This window comes from Rosa rugosa, chromosome 4 (genome assembly GCF_958449725.1).
Source record: "Rosa rugosa chromosome 4, drRosRugo1.1, whole genome shotgun sequence".
Taxonomy (NCBI): Eukaryota; Viridiplantae; Streptophyta; class Magnoliopsida; order Rosales; family Rosaceae; genus Rosa; species Rosa rugosa.
The window spans coordinates 43,631,259-43,651,291 of record NC_084823.1 but is presented as its reverse complement, the minus strand read 5'-3'; the positions used below and the strand labels follow the sequence as shown (position 1 = coordinate 43,651,291).

Genomic DNA, 20,033 nt, shown 5'->3' with positions numbered 1-20,033 from the left:
CTTTCAATCTGGAAGAGTCTCGGAGACGTTTAAATCATAGATAATCTCATATGGTCTTTGATTCCTCCAAATCCCATCGCCTCCCACCACTGCAGCTCCTAGCTATATGAAAGCAGATGTTTGGGGTTTCTTGTGGGTTTGAAATTCTTCTAAAAGTGAGAGAGAAGATGATTCAAGAATGAGTAGGTGGATTAACCAAGTTGAATAGAATAAAACAAGTTAGATTTTGATTGATCCGCACTTTTTTGGTTTTGCAGACGTTCGCTTTTGAACGGCGCCCAGTGTGTGTATGTATGTATATATTTGCGCGCGTGTGTGTGTTACTAGTTAAAAATTTGACATGTTTTGTATCAAATGTATCACTATAGTATATTCTTTTCATGATAATTCTTGATTATATGTAGGTGATGTAGAACAATCAGATAATTTTTTTTTTGAATAACTTAGTAATTGAGAATGGTTAAATACACAAATTCTTAGTAACTAACACCCTCATTGATGTATTGTTTTACGGGTTCAAAACTCTTGCATTCTATACATCATTTGGATACTTAACATACTGTAATAATGTCCGAGGGAATATCCGGTTTGGTTACAATGTTACTTTGAAATAAACGGAGGGCTTCATGATTTAAACTAGAAACTAAGAAGTTACATTTATTGAGTGAGCTAGGTCAAAGGCTACAAACGAAAAACTCTTTATATAGCTCTAAAAAAAAAAAAAATGAAAAACTCATTATGTAACATTGAGCTGCATCTTGATTTATGGTTGAACCACTTGAACCCAGTTGAACATAAATATGCAGAACAGAAATTAATTTCCGCGTGAGCTACCTTCCATTTTCTTGTTGAGACATTATGGTATTGTACTAATCCAGTACTCTCATTAACATCTGCTAATCCCTTATTACAAAGAACTTATCAATGGTTAAAATGTTATTATTCCCCCTGTAAATTTTAGAAATAAAAGTTTTATAATATTTCTGATTATTGAAACTAGAGGGAGGATTGAGATCATTTAATAGGGGCTGTGAAACTAGGAGAGAATTGAGATCATTTAATAGGTGCTGGATCACTTGCAATATCGGTGCATAGAAGAATTTACATTAAAACTATAAAATTAAAATACCTTTAGATTAATCACTATTTATAATTTGCTCAATGGGCACGATTTCTCGGTTCCGAAATTTCAATGCAAGATACGAATATACGAATTTCCCAGAATGATGGTGGGCTGATTAGAAGGGGTAACAGATTTCGATGACTTCAAGAAGACGAAAGAGAGAGAGACAGTGCCCAAAATTACTGTCCTATCCCAATGAGTCAGTGACGCAGAGACGGCAGAGGGAGCGTAAACCCAAAGCCCCAACAACCACCGGTAACAAACTTTTGAGTGGCCAGCGTGCCGTCCAGGGGCATTTGCGTCATTCCAAAGTCAAGAAACTTACAAAATCCCAAATCCCCAAAAAAAAACTGCTATAATAAACCGAAACACGGGATTTCCGAATTCTGAACTCTCTCTCTCTCTCTCTCTCTCAAACAAACCAGAAAAGCCCCCAGCCGGAATGGGCCTGGAGATGGAATCCATGGCCGGGTCGATCGGCGTCTCGGTCCCGGTGCTCCGGTTCCTCCTCTGCTACGTGGCCACCATCCCGGTCAGCGTCCTCTGGCGGTTCGTCCCGGGCCCAGTGGCCAAGCACATCTACGCCGCCGCTTCGGGGGCCATACTCTCCTACCTCTCCTTCGGCTTCTCCTCCAATCTCCATTTCTTAGTCCCAATGTCACTCGGCTACGCCTCCATGCTCTTCTTCCGAGCCCACTGTGGCATCATTACCTTTCTCCTCGGCTTCGGCTACCTCATCGGCTGGTATGTAATGTTTGATCTCGATTTGTGAATTCGACAAATTTTGTAATCCAGAATGAGAATGTTGTTTTTACCCACCAAGGAATGTGATTGGATAAGTTTTAAATTACCGCGGTTAAAAATTGCATTGGTTTGAATTTGAGTGCAGCGTGAACAGTTGAATGTTCTGATTGGTGACTGTTGTTATGAGTAATTAGTGTCGGATTTGGGGTTTCGGTATTGGTAGTGTGTGTTGTTTAACTGGCAATGCACTTGAATTCAATTTGATGCAATGATTGCTTTAGGCGTCAGCCAAGTCGGTCTGAGGTCAAGTTTTATAAGTCTGGTTTTGGCTCATAATACTGCATTTTGATCGTTTTCTAGGGAGTATAGTGTCGTGTATGCATTTTCACTGTTCACGTTGCGGCGCAAACCATGTGTAGGTTTGGTGCTCTTCGTTGATGCTAGTAACGATGTTTTGTTATTGCGAAATGGTCTTGAAGTGATAATACTTTATCTATATGAGTCTTTATATATGCACCAGCGAGTTACGGAAAGTTCCTTTTTTTTTTTTTTTTTTTTTTTTTCCAAGAGTTTTTAATCGTTTATACGTCTGTCTGTATGTGTGTAGCCACATGTATTACATGAGTGGGGATGCATGGAAGGAAGGAGGAATTGATGCAACTGGTAAGCACAGTATCCAGCATTTCTAGCCGACTTGCATTTCCCCTTTATGTTATGATCTTTATTGAGTTGCGATGATTGTCATTCTCCCACTAGGAAATTAGTAGTTATGTGTCAATCAATGATGAGTTCCTTTTATTCTTGTTACTAATTTGTTGGGTTTCTTCTAATGAGTTGAAAATATTCCTCGATCGTACTAGTCTTTATCTTGTTCATAAGCTAAGTTTGAATTATTTGTCATATTTAGGAGCCTTAATGGTGTTAACACTGAAAGTCATCTCATGTGCAATAAATTACAATGATGGGATGTTGAAAGAGGAAGGGCTACGTGAGTCTCAGAAGAAGAATCGGTTGATTAAGTTGCCCTCATTAATTGAGTACTTTGGTTACTGTCTCTCCTGTGGTAGTCACTTTGCCGGCCCAGTTTATGAGATGAAGGACTATCTCGACTGTACTGAAAGCAAGGGGGTATGCTGTATATGTTTCTTCTTTCTTTAGTATTTTACTCTTGAGATCAACACTTTTAAGTTGTTGACTTGTGTTAAATATCAACAGATTTGGAGCCCCTCGGAGAAAGGACTGTCTCCATCACCATTTGGAGCAGCAGTTCGAGCTCTTCTCCAAGCTGCATTCTGCATGGCATTGTATTTGTATTTGGTTCCCCAATTTCCTTGGACAAGATTTACCGAGCCCATATACCAAGAATGGGGTTTCTGGAAACGACTGAGCTACCAGTATATGTCAGGATTTACAGCACGGTGGAAATATTATTTCATCTGGTCAATTTCAGAGACCTCCATTATTCTTTCTGGTCTAGGTTTCAGTGGCTGGACAGACTCCTCACCACCAAAGCCAAAATGGGACCGTGCAAAAAATGTTGATATTCTAGGCGTTGAGTTTGCAAAGAGTGCGGTTCAGTTGCCACTTGTTTGGAACATACAAGTCAGCACCTGGCTTCGTCACTGTGAGCATCTTTCTTCACTTAGGGTTTCAAGCTTCTATTTCCTAAGTTTTGCTTTGGTCAGTAAAATCAAATATTTATATGCAACTATGTGTTATGAACTATTAGAAAAGCTTTCTATGAATAATTGGGCCTGGTTAAAAATTGAATTTGGAACTATAAGTAGTTTGACTCTTTCACCAGGTAGAAGATCATTGATCCTTGAACTGGGTAATTGGTCACCTGTTTTTTCTGTTTTGCGCCTACTGAATGTATTGCTGATCTTTTTTTTCTTTTTTTTTCCCGGTGTATTAGAGACATTGTAGTGTATCTTAATATATCATCTGAAAATGATTAATGTATAACATATGAAGCAAGAGATGTCTGTTTATAGTGGTTGGCTGGTTGCATTATCTGATACATCATTTTTCTGCAGATGTTTATGAAAGGCTTGTTAAGCCCGGGAAGAAGGCTGGTTTCTTCCAGTTGCTAGCTACACAGACTGTTAGTGCTGTTTGGCATGTGAGTATAATGTCTTAGCCTCATTCTGATTGCATGTGTGTGTTTATATTTTGCTGACTTTATTCCCTGTTTATAATTTGAGTCTTGAGGCAATTATGGCATTATGTACGATAAAAAGCTACACAAATTTTAGCAGATATTTTGCCAAAATTTTCAACTTGTACTTCCTCTAGAAAATGCATTCCTAGTTTTGCATTTTACCTTAAATGACTTTTTAGCACTCATTCTATAAAATGGGTTGTAGCCTTGACCATTGCAACAGCGACAAGCTGACAAAGGAGTTTTTTGGAGGTATCATCAAGACCTCAGTAATTTCACTAATTTGTATGCACAATCGGTAACATCACAATCCTGACTCACAACCATTCAGTGTCGTCCAGCCAAGTTCCAAAAATTTTATGCTCATAACTACTTAAAGTGTCTTAGATTATTTAGTCAGCTTATTTATTTATTTACCTTTTGTCTTGCATCAATCTTTCTTTTCTTTTCTTGTTTTAAATTTTAAATTTCTGCATCATATTGATTCCTCTTTGAACAATTGTAGGGACTGTATCCTGGGTACATCATATTCTTTGTTCAGTCAGCATTGATGATTGCTGGTTCAAGAGGTATTGATCTCGCTGCCCTTATTGTCCAATTATTGCTTTGTTAAGATAATTAACAGTATCCTTTTCAACTTGTTTTTGCAAACAGTGATTTACAGATGGCAGCAATCTGTACCTCAAGGAATGGATGTTGTTAAGAACATTCTGGTGTTCCTGAACTTCGCTTACACTGTTTTAGTTCTGAACTACTCATGTGTTGGATTTATTGTCAGTACTCTCTCTTTCACTCTCACTCCAAGTCCTTATATGCATGCATGTACATGAACATATGCCATTCGGCACACATGCCATTGCACATGGACACATTCCATTCAGATGCACATGTACATGAAGAATGCCATTTTCTGATGCTTTTAAGTTTCCTCATGCATCTGCTTGCCTGTTGCAGGTACTGAGCCTCCGTGAAACACTTGCCTCGTATGGGAGTGTTTATTACATTGGAACCGTTCTGCCTTTTGTATTGATCTTGCTTGGTAAAATAATCAAGCCTGCAAGGCCTGTTAAGAAGGTTCGGAAGGAAGAATGAGTTTGTTAGCAGCAACAACATTTTCTACTCCTTGGAACGAGATAAGAAGACCGCTGCTTTTCCAAATTTACTTCATCACTCTGTTTTCCATTGATTGTAACATCTGTTGTGATACGTGAAAATGTTGAGCCTGTTCACCTATGACTTCAAATTCTTTGAGTCATACGAGCAGCGCATATTTGGTCCATTTTCACATCATAAACCTTGCAATTCTACGAAATCATGCTCAAGTCTTAACAGGCAATATCGAATTAGGGGTCAGCACTATAACTTTCTCAGTTATAAAAAGGGGATGACTTGCCTGAGTTGCCTCTAAACGTATCAGGGCCGGAGGCCCAGAACTCAATTCTACCGGTTCAGCAAGAAAATGAAAAATGGTATATATTAGCCGTCCAAGCATACGCAAAAGGAAATAAAGTTCTTTTCTTATTTTTTGGGAAATAATGACAAATTGAGAATACCAAGTGATCCTACGAAGTTCTTTCTTATTTGCTTCATTTTGGTCCAAACATCAACTTAATTGTGCTTATTTTCTAGTTTAGAATTATTATTATTATTTTTTTCTTTCGATTTGCAAAAAAAGAAATTTACAAAGCATGAGTTGCTGAAAGAAGCAATGAGTTTTGCCAAGCCATCACAGAATGGGAGTGATCAGTATTTGCTATTGCGGACGCCAAGAAATTTGTTTCTCTTCAAATGTTGACATAGTAAATGAATATCCTTGATCGGCATCTTTATACGCCAAGGAGGATCTGTAGCACCCTGAATACTATAAATTAGGAGTAATTTAGAAAAACCTTGTGGTATCACCAAATAATGCTAAGAATAATACCTTGAATTCTATAATTAATTTCTGTATAGTCTATCATGATAAACTAGAATTGATAGGCCAACCAATAAGCTTCGAAAGGTCAAACTCAGTTGTCAATATTAATTTACTGTTCTACATCATTACGTGCATGATTGTGACTCATTCATAATCTGAATCTGCAAATTTACATGCGTGTCTCTTCCAAAAAATACATTTAACTTTTATGTACCTACATTAATTGTTTGTGTTATACAAGTAAAAAATCTAGTTTATTTCACAGAGAACCAACCAGATTAGGCAAGCTGACAGCAGCCAACTGGCTGGGGATTTTTTCTGTGATGAGTTGGCCTTGACATGTTCCTAGCTCTTTCATAATTTCATGTTGGCTTTTCAGTTGGGTTACATCCCCATTCATTTCATAGGGACCCTCTGTTTGATTTGTGAGTTTATATCACATAACAGACAAGTCTTCAGGAAAGAAAAAGGTGCATGTTTAAAAAAGAGCTCAATTATCTGCATGTTAAATGCTTCTTGTTGTTGCTACTTTTTAGTTTCATTTTACTTTTTTCCCTCTGGAAAAAAAAAAAAAAAGCCACAGGTTTTTCTTTTAACCTCTCCTTCACGTAAGCTGGGTATTGATTTCATTTGTTTCTTTATATAGATAGACTGATATATATTATTCTCCTGGCCATTGGTTTTTCTTTTCTGCTTTGAATAGATCTCAGTTTTCTTTTTCTCTTTCACTCTTTGATTTAGTGACTTGATCAGTTTTGGTCACTGAATTTGTTGTGTACTAATCCGATGCTTAGGCCAAGTTTTATTTCCACACACCAATATTTCTTTCCATAACTGGGTGGGTTTCTTTGATTCCTTGGTCTGGCTTTTTTGGGGTCCTAAGGTTCTTTCTTCTCATCTGGGGTTACCCCTAATTCAAGGGAGGAACATAGAAAGCCCTCTCTGAACTTTAATTTCCTGACGAGGTTTCTTGTTTGAGTAGTTCTTTTTATTGTCTTAAGCCTCAGAAGAAGATCTCTAGGATTGGATATTGATGGAGCCAATGAAGTCAAAGATCAACAAAATGTTTTCACCAGCAAGTAAAGGCTCTGCGGATGGCAGGGGAGTAACGGATTTGGCAGACTTGGAAATCAGGCCTTGTGGAATGTTGGTTCAAAAGCGCAATGGGGAGACGAATCCAACTTCTGTTTCGATTCCCATAATCAGAGTTAGAGTCAAGTATGGTTCTTCGTATCACGAAATTAGTATCAGCTCCCATGCTAGCTTTGGTATGTTATATATAATGTTTTTTTGGTTTGATTGGAAAGAGAGAGATTTAATTAATTTATTAGTAGTTAGTTTTTATGGATTGTGGTTTTTGAATTGCAGGAGAGTTGAAGAAAATGTTGGCAGGACCAACTAAACTGCATCATGAAGATCAGAAGCTGATATACAAAAACAAAGAGAGAGATTCCAAAGAGTATCTTGATGTGGCAAGAGTTAAAAATGGATCCAAAATTGTGTTGGTGGAGGACATTGTGAGTAGAGAAAAAAGGTGCCTAGAGTTACTCAGAAATGCAAATTCTCAGAAGTCTTCGAAAGCCTTGGCTGAAATCAACTTGGAAGTTGACAAGCTTGCAGGCCAGGTAAATTGATTGAATTAAACCAAAATAATTTTTGCTAAAATGTATGATAGAGAAAGTTTTACTAATTTCTTAGTCAATAGGTCACAGCTTTGGAAGCAACAGCTTCAAATGGTGGGAAAGTAATGGAGAAAGATGTGGACAATTTGACGGAGCTCTTGATGGTGAGGTTGATTAAACTTGATGGAATTGTTGCAGATGGAGATTTGAAATTGCAGAGAAGAGTGCTGGTACTGTTCTTTAGTCTCTTTAAAATCTATATGCTTAGACATTATTGCTATTATATCACGCATTAATTTTCGATCGATAAACGTGTAGGTGAGAAGAGTTCAGAAGTACATTGAGATTCTTGATATGTTGAAGTACCAGAATTCCAAATCTAGCAGCAATGGGGCTAAAATCCAATTGCAGAAACAAGATAACCCAATTGGCCAAATTTCGAGAGACTTGAGGCCAATGCAGAAACAGCAACCGCCGACAAAAAAGGGAAATTCTGTAAGGACAATACCAAAGATGCAGCAACAACAGCAAAGGCATTCTGAGTCGGTAGTTGTTACAACTAAATGGGAAACTTTCGAGTAAATCAAAGGTTCCTTGAGCAAGTCATCCTCAAATTTCTAAGTCCAACCAAATGAGAATTGTTCTTGGTGTGGTCATCAGTGTCTGTTCTCCTTGGATTCCTGTTGAAAAGGTTAAGGTGGTGCTCATGATGTCAATGTGTATCTTAATTATTTTATATCATTTTTTGAGTTGGCTTTTTGCTGAGTTGTAATGTTGTATATAACTTATGGTGGATAAGTGAAAAAGATAAGGGGATACATAAAAGAAGAGATTGGGGTGGGTTATTTAGGATTTATTTAATACCAATAAGGAAGTTGTTATGTGATCCAGTCACAAGATCTTATAATTATTTTCTCTTCTATCAGATGTTGTTATTATTATTTAATTATTTGCATTGGGATCATAATCCCAATAATCCAAATTCCAGTTCATAGCCATTTCTGTATCCATAAATAATCAATGGAATCTCTGGGACCATTAGGCATTCTGCTAATCGTTTTAATTATTCATGAACGGCATATTGCATAACTGGTTGTGGTTAAAGGAGAAGTATATGACATTAAAATAAGTGGAACATGAAGATCTCTTGTTTCTTGTATGGCTGCAACTGCTGCTGAAGTATAAAGAATTGCAGAAAACTATTAGGGGATAATGAGTTCTGATCAATCATACAAAATCAAAAGAAAAGCAGTTTTGACTTTGGAGGGCTTTGATAAGATCATAGTGGAAATTAATGCCAACATGTTGTAATAAGCAACTTAAATAAGATTATCGGTTCCTCTGACTAGGTTTGCCTTTTTTTCTCTTTGGTGTAGACCAATTATGGGCTTGTTTGAGAATGCAGAGTAGGAGGAAAGAGATATTTAAAAATTGATCTTATTATTTGCATTTTCAGGGTTATCTATCCTTTGAAGAGTGCTTTGTTCATTCCAATGATCCTTTTCTTCTGTATTTCCATTTCAGTTTTCATACTAAACATCAGGCTGCAACCAGATTTAGAGATAAAACTTGTGAAATTGTTTGATTGGAAAACACATGAACATTTGAGTAGGGCCCCTGTGGCTTATAATTAGCACATGGCAGACGGTAATTGTGTGGACTTTATAGACAATGATCATTTGTGCACCAGATAACTGATACTGAAAGCCAAAAAAGTGGTCGCTCTATGATTGTTTGGTTGGTCATATCTTTGGAGAAATTGAATGAATGAATGAGTGGACTGGATATCATTGGCTTTGTTAGAGAGAAGAAGCACATGAGGGCCATATATGCAAATGACTAAAAGCACTCTTGCAATGCAACTGAAAGAAGGTTCTCAAAGGCATTGGTCTGTTGTGCTTTTTTGTGGATTAGCTTTGGACTAAAGAAGAAAGAAACTATTCTTCTCAAAAAAGAAGAAGAAAGAAAGTAGAAACTATGAGACCAATACCCATATTCCTTTTTTCTTTTCTTTCACTGTCTTCCTCTTAATGCAATTTAATCTTGTAAGTAACATGACATCTACCCTGTTCATGTGGGCATAGACTTCTAGCTTTTCTATGTTTTATGTATCATAAGGGCAAAGAGCTCAGAGTTTTCGACTAACAGTGGAAAACAGGGTGAGGCTTTAGTTGATACAAAACGTATCTGCCATTCAAATTTGAGGTGAAATGGGTTCATTTGGGAAACCACTACTAAATTTTGGAGGTGAAATTGGTTTTTTACTTTGGTACTCAATCTTCAGGAACCTCAAACATGTTGATTATATGTTGCAAAAGGATTTCCGGTTTGGGTCTCGTCGTCGACGCCATAAGTAGTATTTCTAATTTTTTTTTTCGTTACAATATTTTGCCGACCATTTTTGTCGGTTCATATATTTTTCTTAATAAAGCAATTAAATTAAGGATTTTCACTTCGGGTATTAAGGACAAATGTTTCATTGGCATAAGTAGTTCATATGTTTGTTTTAAATGTGTTGACGACATTTCGTCAGTAAAAGTAGTTCATATATCTTTCTAATTTTTCCCAATTAAAAAGAAAAAGAAAAAAAACAATTTTCCGATGAGGATGTTGTACGTTGGCAGAAGTAAATTTTAGTATTTTTTCTTTTGCTTATAATTTAAAATAGATATTTCCGAGCTCAGAATTATTTGATTGAATGACATTAGTGCTTATTTTATAAAACGAAATGTCTTGAGTTCAATTCACGGACTATGTATTGTACCTTTTTTTAAATTTTTTTTACATAAAGGGCTGGTGCAGCGGCCCTCACGCCTTAACCATTAATGAAACCATAGAATACACGGGGGGGGGGGGGGGGGGGGGGGGGGTGGTTGTGGGGGGAACATAGTACCTTAACCCCAAAGTACAATAAGCCTCAAGAGAACCACCCGAGATAATAACAGGCGTCTCATCTAAGAATATGCATTCTAACATGCACCATTTAGCGAAGAGTGCACCATAGGCTACTCCATTCGCTTTACAATTGTGGTGACAAACCGGAAAGATAATGCTCACTCGGAGCCATGAGTTACCAATACTATCAGCTTTCCCAGTATGCTGCCACCGGAAATATGACCCGGTGACACTTAGTTTCATTCTGCCACTAAGAGGCTGCGACCATTTGACAAAGCAAGGAACTCGCCGCCTATCTAGAACAGACATGGCACGCAAGGTGCGCAAGCCGGGACAAAGCCCACATCTCCAAACAATGTAGTGTTCGGAAATTATTGAAAGCAGAAAATAAACTACAATGAAAAAAACAAAATAGCTTAAAACAAAGAACAACCTAGCCCAGATTGGGCCCAACACAAGAACCCAGGTCCAAGATTTGTCTAGGAATGTGGGAAGGCCCCACCCGGCCCAAGTGAGATCCTGCCGCCTCCCTACAATCGCACTACCACCCCCATTCACCCATCGAGTCCTCACCGCCGTCAAAGCACCGTTGTGAACGCCGCACGACTCGCCGGACCCAAGATGCCGACCATCGTTGGCCAGATGCCAGATCTGGTATGGCACCACTGTTCGACTTAGATCAGATCGATCTCCCCAAGGAAGCAAAAACTCTGATCCCATCTTCCCTTCGCCGTGCCTCCCACTACTCCATCGAGCCTCAGCGCTACATAGCGGTGTAGGCCACCTGCATCCCCCTTTCAACCCCGTCCGCCACCATCGACTCGGAATTCGCTTCTGGTTATCAGAACGTACCTTCCCCATCCTTAACCCGGAATCCAGACCCAAGGCCTCACCACCAACCAACAAAGCAGCCACGAAAGCCGCTAAACCAAACGGTCCCGTCCGACGACGACGTCGCTAGGACGTGCCGCCGGACGGAGAAGGAAAACCAGAAAGAGGTTACAAGCGCGTGGAGGCGCGTTCTAGTATGTGTTTGCTAATAATAAGAGAAGATGCTTTGTTAGCCAAAATTGAAATTTTTAACATATTTAGGATAGTGCTATTCACACACCCTTTTTCTCTATTCACACACCCTCTCTATTTTTCTAGGATTAAATACTGGTTACTCCCTCTACTTATAGAGTTTCGTCGTTTCAGTCCCTGACCTTCGAATTTCACCTAAAAAGTCTCTGAACTCTCAATTTCCTCCCATTTCATCCCTGCCGTCAAGCTCGGTCCAAATTGCCCGTTAAATTGCTGATGTAGAAATCCTCACGGGCTGAAATGTCTAATTTACCCTCACTTAAATTTTTTTTTTAATTTATTTATTTTCTTCTCTCTCTCTCTTCTGTTTTTCTTTTTTTTCTTTTTATCTCTTCTTCTTCCATCTCTTTCCTCCTCTATTTATCCGAGTCAGGTCTTTGAGGAGGAGGTGGAGAGAGCCAACTAAGGGTTTGGGAGTGTCGGAGGGTTTGGAGTGGAAGATTTCGAGGGTGAGGAAGGATTCGTGGAGGGAGAAGGAGAGGGGGAAAGTGAAGCGCTCATTCCAGACGGGTCGGGTGGAGCTGGAGTCGTCGGATTTGGTGGCGAGGAGGAGGTTGGGGTTGACCCAGAAGACGGCGTAGGGCTTGAGGTCGTCGTTCTTTAGGTGCTTGGCGGAGACGATCGTGAGGTCGAGATCGGGAGGCTTCGGCAGCGGAGGGCAAGAGGATTAAAACTTAATAACCAAATCGACGAAGTATCGAAGATAGGGTTCTTCGATTTTTAGCTGGTAAGTCGAATTTCTGGGTTTTAGACTTTTAGTTGATTTGCTGCCTCTCTAGAGAAATCATGATTCTCACAATCTCACAATTTCTGGGTTTACACTTTTCAGTCGAAGGCTCGAACTGATCTTCACTCTTGGTTTGCTCTCTTTTACTCTTCCTCAAGTTGTGATTCTGTGAAGCTCGGTGACTCAAGCTTGGAGAAATTTTGGGTTCGATTTCTGGGTTCAAGCTCGGTGATTCTTCAAGCTCGATTTATGGGTTCGAATTTCTTGAATCTCTTGTTAAGTTGCTGGATTCGATTAAATTTCTCATTCTTAAGTTTTTGATTTTGGGCTATGGTGTTTCTGGGTTCGAGCTGTTTTGGATGACTTTGCTTACTGTATCTGTTTTGAAATATCAATATTTGGCCTCTGTATCTATTTTGGATGTGAATTGAATCAATTGATTAATTAATAATTGAATTGCATATGTTTTGGCCTCTATGAATGAGAATTGAATCGATTGAATTGCATATTTGCATCTGTTTTGGCCTATGTGAATGGCCTCTGGAAGTTAAAGTGAATGTTGATGATGTTGTGGAGGTGGGTTCGAAGGAGGAAGAGAAATGGAGGAGGTTGAGGGAGCAGGAAGTGAAGATGGAGAGAGCTGGGTTTGTTTTTGGAAGAAGAAGACAGAGATAAACAGAGGAGGAAGGAGAAGAGGTTAAAAAAAAAAAAAACGAGAGAGAGAGAGAAGAAAATAAATTATAAAAAAAAAAGTAAGTGAGGGTAAATTAGACATTTCAGCGCGTGAGGAATGCCACGTCAGCAATTTAACGGGCAATTTAGACGGAGCTTGACGGCAGGGACGAAATTAGAGGAAATTGAGAGTTCAGGGACTTTTTAAGTGAAATTCGAAGATGAGGGACTGAAACGACGAAACCCTATAAGTATAGGGAGTAACCAGTAATTAACTCATTTTTCTATTACTTTAATTCAATTTTCTTTTTAAAATTACCCTAATTACCCTTCCTTATAATTATGTTTATTTTTCTTTTTTCTATTTGGCAAGTCAATCATTCTCAAATCCTAAACCCTTATTTTCCCGCAAACACAGAGGACTTTAAAACTCTTTTCGATTCCCTCTTTTCTTTTTCATCAAAAACTTCTCTAGCACAGTCATTCTATCTCTCTATTATGATGCTTTGAAGTTTAATCATGATAGAACAAGAAACTTTAGACCCATCTTTTGAGAAAATTTTACATTTGATTTGCAATGGAGTCATGGAAAAAAAATATATGAGTTCAGTGATCATTCGAGCCCCTTTGAATCCATTATTCCTGGTAAGATTCTAACTGAAATTATTTGGTATATTCGAATCCATTGAGCAACTATAGAACTTTACAACAGCCTAATAATGATGGCCTTATGATTATAAACATAATTTGTTCTACTATATTATGCTAGTAGAACATAATTTTTTCCCGACATGAAGATTGCAACTCATTGCATTCAATATTATGTAGAGCATCTCCAAATTTTGTGTACATTATCAGCTGCAATGTGGAAGCTTGTGGCTGAAGAGGATAAGACGCTGATTCCATATTTTTTTTTCGATTTGAGGTTGATGCACCTGGATTAAGAGTCATAAACAAACAAGCATTGAGTTTGGTACTTTGCAAAGTATGAGAACAAACTTTACAATTTGGATTCAGTTGGGTGAAGGTGATTACCTGGGAAGCATATTCTTTGTCTAATAATACAGGTCCTCTACTTAATAAACGTATTATTTTTCCTTCATTTATAGGTTAAAAAAAATTGAATTATTGTATAATGATGTTTGATTCATGATTGAATTGCCAAATAGAAAAAAGAAAAAAGAAAAAGAAACAGATTTACAAGGATGGTAGTTAGAGTAATTTATAAAAAAGATTGAATTAAAGTAATAGAAAATTAAAATGGGTGTGTGAAACTGTGAATAGCACCACCCCAGATTTAACCCTGAAAAATTAAAATACTTTGAGAATAAATTGAATCACAAGGGTACGTAAATATGACAATTATAAAGTAGATTTTTATTAAGAAAATTAAAAATAAATTATCTCACAATCCCCACTTTTCTCTCCCACTATTTTCTCTCTGCAATAACTATTTTTTTTTTCTTAAATAAAAAACTATTACACATGCAGAGCATGTATGAAGAATGTTAGTTTGTAATATTATAAGTGTTTATTGATATTTCTTACTAAAAATTTTTATTGAAATTCTTACGTTACAATGGACACACGTCTTTGAAAATCCACGAAGTTTTAAAATTGCCAAATTTCTCCAAAATACTTGAGATATCCCAAGCAATTTGAATGCTTCACGCCTTCACCCAAAGCATTTTTTGATATCGATTATGGTTCCATAGGCTGTTGTTGGTACTTGGAGTAACCAACTTAGATAAAATAAAATTCGGAGGCTAGCTCTCAATGGTTGGAGGCCTTCTGCAGATTGCACCACCCCGGGGCCAGCCTTAATTAATATCTATACTATTATTAAGAAAAGAGGCTTTGTTAGCCAAAGTAGGTGTGAAAAGACAATAAAACCCTTAGACCTTATATTAATTTTAAATCATTTTTAATAATTAAGTGGTAGTATGATAAATAGCAAAATTAAAAATCATATTAAAAAATGAAATAAATAATTTTCAGATAATTAACTACTCATGTCTGCAATAACCACCCACAATTTAGATAACTTCTCACTTTCTTTTTTCTCAAATAACTTCTATTTTTTTCTCAATATAATAATTATAAAAATTTTACACATGCAGAGCATGTGAGCAGAAAACTAGTATCTATAAAGCAAAGCGCTCAGGTTTAGCCAAATTATGAATTACCTAAAATACCTATTATAATAAAAAAAAAATCATCTGAAATGATTATTATGGTAAAATAAAAAAGAAGAAATACATAAATATAAAAAAAAATTGAAGAAGTGGGTGACAAGAAAACTTCCTCTTCCCTTCACTAATAACATATTAACATGTGCATTGCATGAGTATGGGACAAGTAAAATGAAACTGAAGCAATTGCGTTGATTATAGAAACAAATTAGACTACAAAATCAAGCAGTGAGCTGTAACGCTTCTTGGGGTGAGGGATCAATGATAAGAAATATAGACTTTTTTCAAACACATTCTTGCTATTAATTTGGTTCATGATCAAGATACGTTAATTAGTACCACCAAGAAGACGCTTAAGAATCTAAGCAACTCAAGTGAAGTAGACTTGGATATTATATCAGCTGCTATGAAACAGTTTATATATTGTCGAAAAATCTGCACATTCAATGGCCATGGAACTGAATTCAAATATAAAATTTTAACTAGTTTCTTCCATATTCGTTGGTTTTAATGTTTTATTTCTGATCTCGAATCATGTCTACCACTTTCAAGTCAATCCTCAACGCTTAAACAAAAATATATATGTCTAAGCAGTAAGCACGATTGGAGAATTAAAATAGTTGAAACCGTTGAATAAATGGAAGAATGGAAAAGAAAAAATCATGTGAAACGAGGTACTCACAATGTGATCTCATTATAATTTTGACCAACAAAAACGCTTATTCTGATATTATAATGATTGTATTCAATTAATTAGACTTTGATACTTCATCAATAAATCACAAAGTGGCATGCGACCTCTGCTTTGTCAATACAGATGAATCAGATACTTGGTAAACTAATTCATTTTCGAGCGTTTTCTCTGTTAGCAATTAACAATGGTATTCTTGTTTATAGTCAATAACAACAATGTTAGTTGTAGGATAATTGAATAATATATCACGATGACAATTGAAGTGACTAGGTCGACTGCATATTCTAGGTTTTAAGAGCATTAAGGTCAGCCATGTTATGCGCAGCCTGAAAATTATATGCCGACGCAGGGGCGGAGCTACCTTATTGTCTGCAAGGGTCCGTACACCTCTTAGAATTTGTGTAGATTTAATTTTTTTTTTTTTTTTAAGGGTTGTGTAGATTTAATTTCAGAAAGCTAAAAGGCTGCTAATCAAACTGAATAGGAAGATGATTAATAAACTGGGCCCCTCAACCCTTGGCCCACTGTGTCACGTATAAAAATGAAAAGAAGAAAAAATTATTATAAGATTTTGCTTAATCCAACAAAATACGTGATACGTTTAAAAACCACTTAATATACTCTTTATTAATTCTCAAAACAAAAAAAAAACAAAAACTCTGTATCAATGTGAAAGACCCCAAAAAAATATCTAATTAACAAGTTTTCAAAATGAAAATAAAAGTATATCAATATCCCTTTCATAATATATGTTTATGTTCTGACACCTCCCCCCCCCCAAGTTACGAATCCTAATTCCGCTCATGTGCCGACGTATCTGAAAATTATCTGTGTTCGCCAATCACATTAAATTTGTTTTGTTATAGTCAGAGCAAAGATGTGAAAATATTCATTAATGCACTCTACTAGGAGAGCAAGGATCTGAATATATTCTTTTTCACCAAGAAAAAATGGTGTGAAATTAAACACTTAACAAAGTAAGGATTCAAATTGATATTTTTTTTAGCAGTAACGTAAACACTTTATTAACTCAGACCGACAATATTACAAATGAACCCGCCATGGTGTGGCCCAGACAAAATGAGCTTCCCACACATAATATTGTTTTCCTTACAACTTTAACACATCCCTATTTCTCATCCCTTGTTAAATAGGGTAATTGTAATACCCCGAAAAAAATCCAAATTAATTTCCGTGGATTTTTAGAAATGATTTCACAATAGTGGGAGCGAGTACGAGGCTCGGAGAAGTTGTGGAATTAGTTCGAACGATTAATTTTCGAAAACGTACGTTATTTAGGGGCACGCGAAAATCGACTTTTTATATGTATGGAATTTGGGAAAACTCCCTTCATGAAAGTTGTAGAGCTCGTCGATACGATCGCGTGCATATGTAGAACGCAAAAATCGGAGTTCGTATGAATTAGTTATGATTTTTTGAAAAAGTTTCCAATTTAGTATAAATCTTCCATTTTCGGAAATTTCCGAAAATAATTTCAGAAACTTCCAAAAATGGAAATTGAGCTGCAGCCCCTCCCCCGACCGGAAATCGCCTTCGATTTTCTTCCGGCTATTTCTTCCTCCTCCGGCCACCGATCCTCACCAAACTTCTTCCATTGGCTTCGTATGGTCCTTGCGCACCTGTCTGTGGCAGCCTTGCACGGTGGCGCGGCCTGTAGCGGCGGCGGCAAGCCCGGTCCGATTTGAGTTCGATTTTAGTCAACGCCGGTTTTCTCCTAGCTCCGGCCACCAAAACTTTCGATCCTTAGCTCTATGAACTCGCCTCAACCTGCTGATCATCATACTAGAAGGATCGCACCTAGAGTGACCAGTTTCACGTTCGTCGGAGCTCGACCGGTTTTCGATCGAAAACCAAAACCTTTCGATCGTGATATCTCGAGCTGTAGTGCATCGTTTTGATTGATTTTTGAACCACTGAGTTCGCCTTGATTTTCTTAACAACTCTCCAGAAGGAATCGAGGCCTGAAGTTGCAGTTTTTACGTCGAACTAGGAGCTCGCCGGTTTCTGGGGTTTTTTCCGGCCAACCCGACTGGTTTGAGGTAATTTCTATCCCTTCCGGTCATCTTCAGCTTACATGCTAGTTAAGAAAATCATTAGGCATGATGAGACGAAGCGGAGCAGCCTGGCCCCGACACCATTGGCGGTGGTCGGCGGCGGCTCTGTCCCTAACTCCGGCGGCCCTTTCCGGCCACCTCCGGGGGTCAAAAATATGGTTTCTGTACATTTTCAGATTCTATATTTCAATACAATCATTTTGATATATTATACGCAATTTTTGGATATCATATGATTAAGTTATGAATTTTTACGTTTCGATCGATTTCGATCGTTTGATTCATGATATGTGAAGTTAGGACCGTCAGATGGACTTGTAGTTTTGATATGATGATCTTATGACTGTCCCAGCGGCTTTGTGTGGTCATGGGCGAAGATCCGACCGTTGGATCTTCGTATAAATGCAAAACAGTGATTAGGAAGGCGATCCGTGAGGATCCGACCGTTGGATCATCATTTAATTTCAATCCGACCGTTGGATTGTCGTTTGATTATGTTTTTGAGTTATTGGCTAAGTTAAGGTCATGTTTGATTAGGTGATCGACAGTTTGATTTGGCGGACGATTCGTGAAATTGTATTTTGAGCTGTTAAGAAGACGCAGCGGGAATTTAGAGGTGAGTAAACCTCACGTGGTTCATATTACGAACCGAATAAATTTAATTACCTTATTTTGTCGTAATTGCGTGAAAATATTTATGGAATAAATATTTGTTTTAAAATCATATGGACTTGATCAACTACGGTCCATGGGTAAGTAAAATGATTTTTACTATACAAATGAATTTCTCGGTTTTATTGCATGTGAACTATAGTTGGTATTAGTGATTATCCCTGAGCGGATAATTACGTATATATATACTTACGTGATTATATGTGAATGGTGTGACATTGAAGAGTGTGGAATTGGGATGATTAAATTATTATGAATTGACATGTGACTTACCATAATTATATGTGATGAACATGATTGATGAGTTCTTGTTAATATTCATGATTTACATTGGAGGATGTATAGAGTTAGAGAATGTAGGGTTCTGAGGATGAGGTGTCCGAAGTTCGACGGTTAAGGATAACCGGAGTGTTTGTGTGCTGAGGACGGGGATGTCCAAGGTGCGACGGTTTATTATTAACCGAAGTTGTGTGCTGAGGACGGGGATGTCCAAAGCGCGACGGTTTATTATTAACCGAAGTATATGGTGCTGAGGACGGGGATGTCCAAAGCGCGACGGTTTATTATTAACCGAAGTATGTCGCATTACTTGCACCTAGGCCAAGGTGACTGGTAGCGATGTGGTTAGAGCTCTAACGTGTTATGGGATGGGACCAAAGTGGTGATAGTGTTGTGAGATAGGACCAAAAATGGTGATAGTGTTGTGTGATAAGACCAAAGTGGTGATATTGAATGGGTTTGACGTTTGCGTCGTGGATGTTGAGATTGTTGGTTGTGTTGTTGAGTTATAAGAATTGTAATTTAAAATCAACAGTTCTTTCTTGTTTACTCATACTGGCTGTAAAAAGCTTACCGGGTTTTGTGTTGTTGCAACTCCCGGTACACTATTCAAATTGTGTAGCGGGAAATCCTACAGGTCAGGAGAACCAGGACGGTGATCGGGCTGCTTAGAGTAGTGTTATGTGAATTACAGCATTATATTGTGAGGTTTGTTATGCTCATTTAGAGCTTTGCAATTTTACTTTGTAAGAGTGAATTGTAATAATTAACTCGAGGTTTTCGAGTTTTTGTGTTGAGTGGCGAGTGGTGTGTTTGTTTGTGAGAAAAAAATTCAGAACGTTATTTGTATTAATTGTTTATTCATGTTTCGGATTTGAATTGGTTATTCAAAATTCGGGGCGTGACAGTTTGGTATCAGAGCGTAAGGTACATATTTGGTGATAATCAGTACTCCCCGAGTGATGGCCCGTCTGCAGCGGATCCCCATCATATACTCTTCGGTACTGGTATAATCATTGGGTATGTCTTAGTATGGGGTCTAGACAGTGTGTAAGTCCGTAGGACGGTAGAATGGCCTGGTAGGTTCGTTTTAGAATAAGTTTTGCTTCCGTGAGTTGCAATCTTCGAGGAATGGAAACCTCCGGATTTAACTCTGATGAGTCGGTGAGGATTGTT

General features: G+C 37.7%; 2 protein-coding genes and 1 long non-coding RNA gene across 5 annotated transcripts; all 3 read left to right on the top strand.

The window, feature by feature from the left end:
* Nucleotides 1–1,483: 1,483 nt before the first annotated feature.
* On the top strand, nucleotides 1,484–5,364 carry LOC133745599 (lysophospholipid acyltransferase 1-like). Its single transcript, XM_062173696.1, has 8 exons — nucleotides 1,484–1,867; nucleotides 2,475–2,530; nucleotides 2,775–2,995; nucleotides 3,083–3,491; nucleotides 3,904–3,989; nucleotides 4,534–4,597; nucleotides 4,683–4,801; nucleotides 4,983–5,364. The coding sequence occupies exons 1-8, from the start codon at nucleotides 1,566–1,568 to the stop codon at nucleotides 5,118–5,120; spliced, it is 1,395 nt and encodes a 464-aa protein (XP_062029680.1). The 5' UTR covers nucleotides 1,484–1,565; the 3' UTR covers nucleotides 5,121–5,364.
* Nucleotides 5,365–6,306: 942 nt separating this feature from the next.
* Nucleotides 6,307–8,514, top strand: LOC133746000 (BAG family molecular chaperone regulator 1-like). Of its 3 annotated transcripts, none has more exons than XM_062174156.1 (5): nucleotides 6,307–6,416; nucleotides 6,948–7,214; nucleotides 7,315–7,571; nucleotides 7,652–7,798; nucleotides 7,887–8,514. In XM_062174156.1, exons 2-5 carry the CDS (start codon nucleotides 6,980–6,982, stop codon nucleotides 8,148–8,150), a joined length of 903 nt encoding a protein of 300 aa, XP_062030140.1. In that variant the 5' UTR covers nucleotides 6,307–6,416; nucleotides 6,948–6,979; the 3' UTR covers nucleotides 8,151–8,514. The 3 variants fall into 3 exon arrangements, with proteins under 3 accessions (XP_062030140.1, XP_062030141.1, XP_062030138.1); XM_062174157.1 differs by lacking the exon at nucleotides 6,307–6,416 and adding an exon at nucleotides 6,540–6,554; XM_062174154.1 differs by lacking the exon at nucleotides 6,307–6,416 and having other exon boundaries at nucleotides 6,570–7,214.
* Nucleotides 8,515–17,667: 9,153 nt separating this feature from the next.
* LOC133741934 (uncharacterized) lies at nucleotides 17,668–19,770 on the top strand. The gene is made up of 3 exons (XR_009862250.1): nucleotides 17,668–17,891; nucleotides 18,444–18,522; nucleotides 19,480–19,770. It is a non-coding gene; the product is annotated as an uncharacterized LOC133741934 (long non-coding RNA).
* Nucleotides 19,771–20,033: the final 263 nt, after the last annotated feature.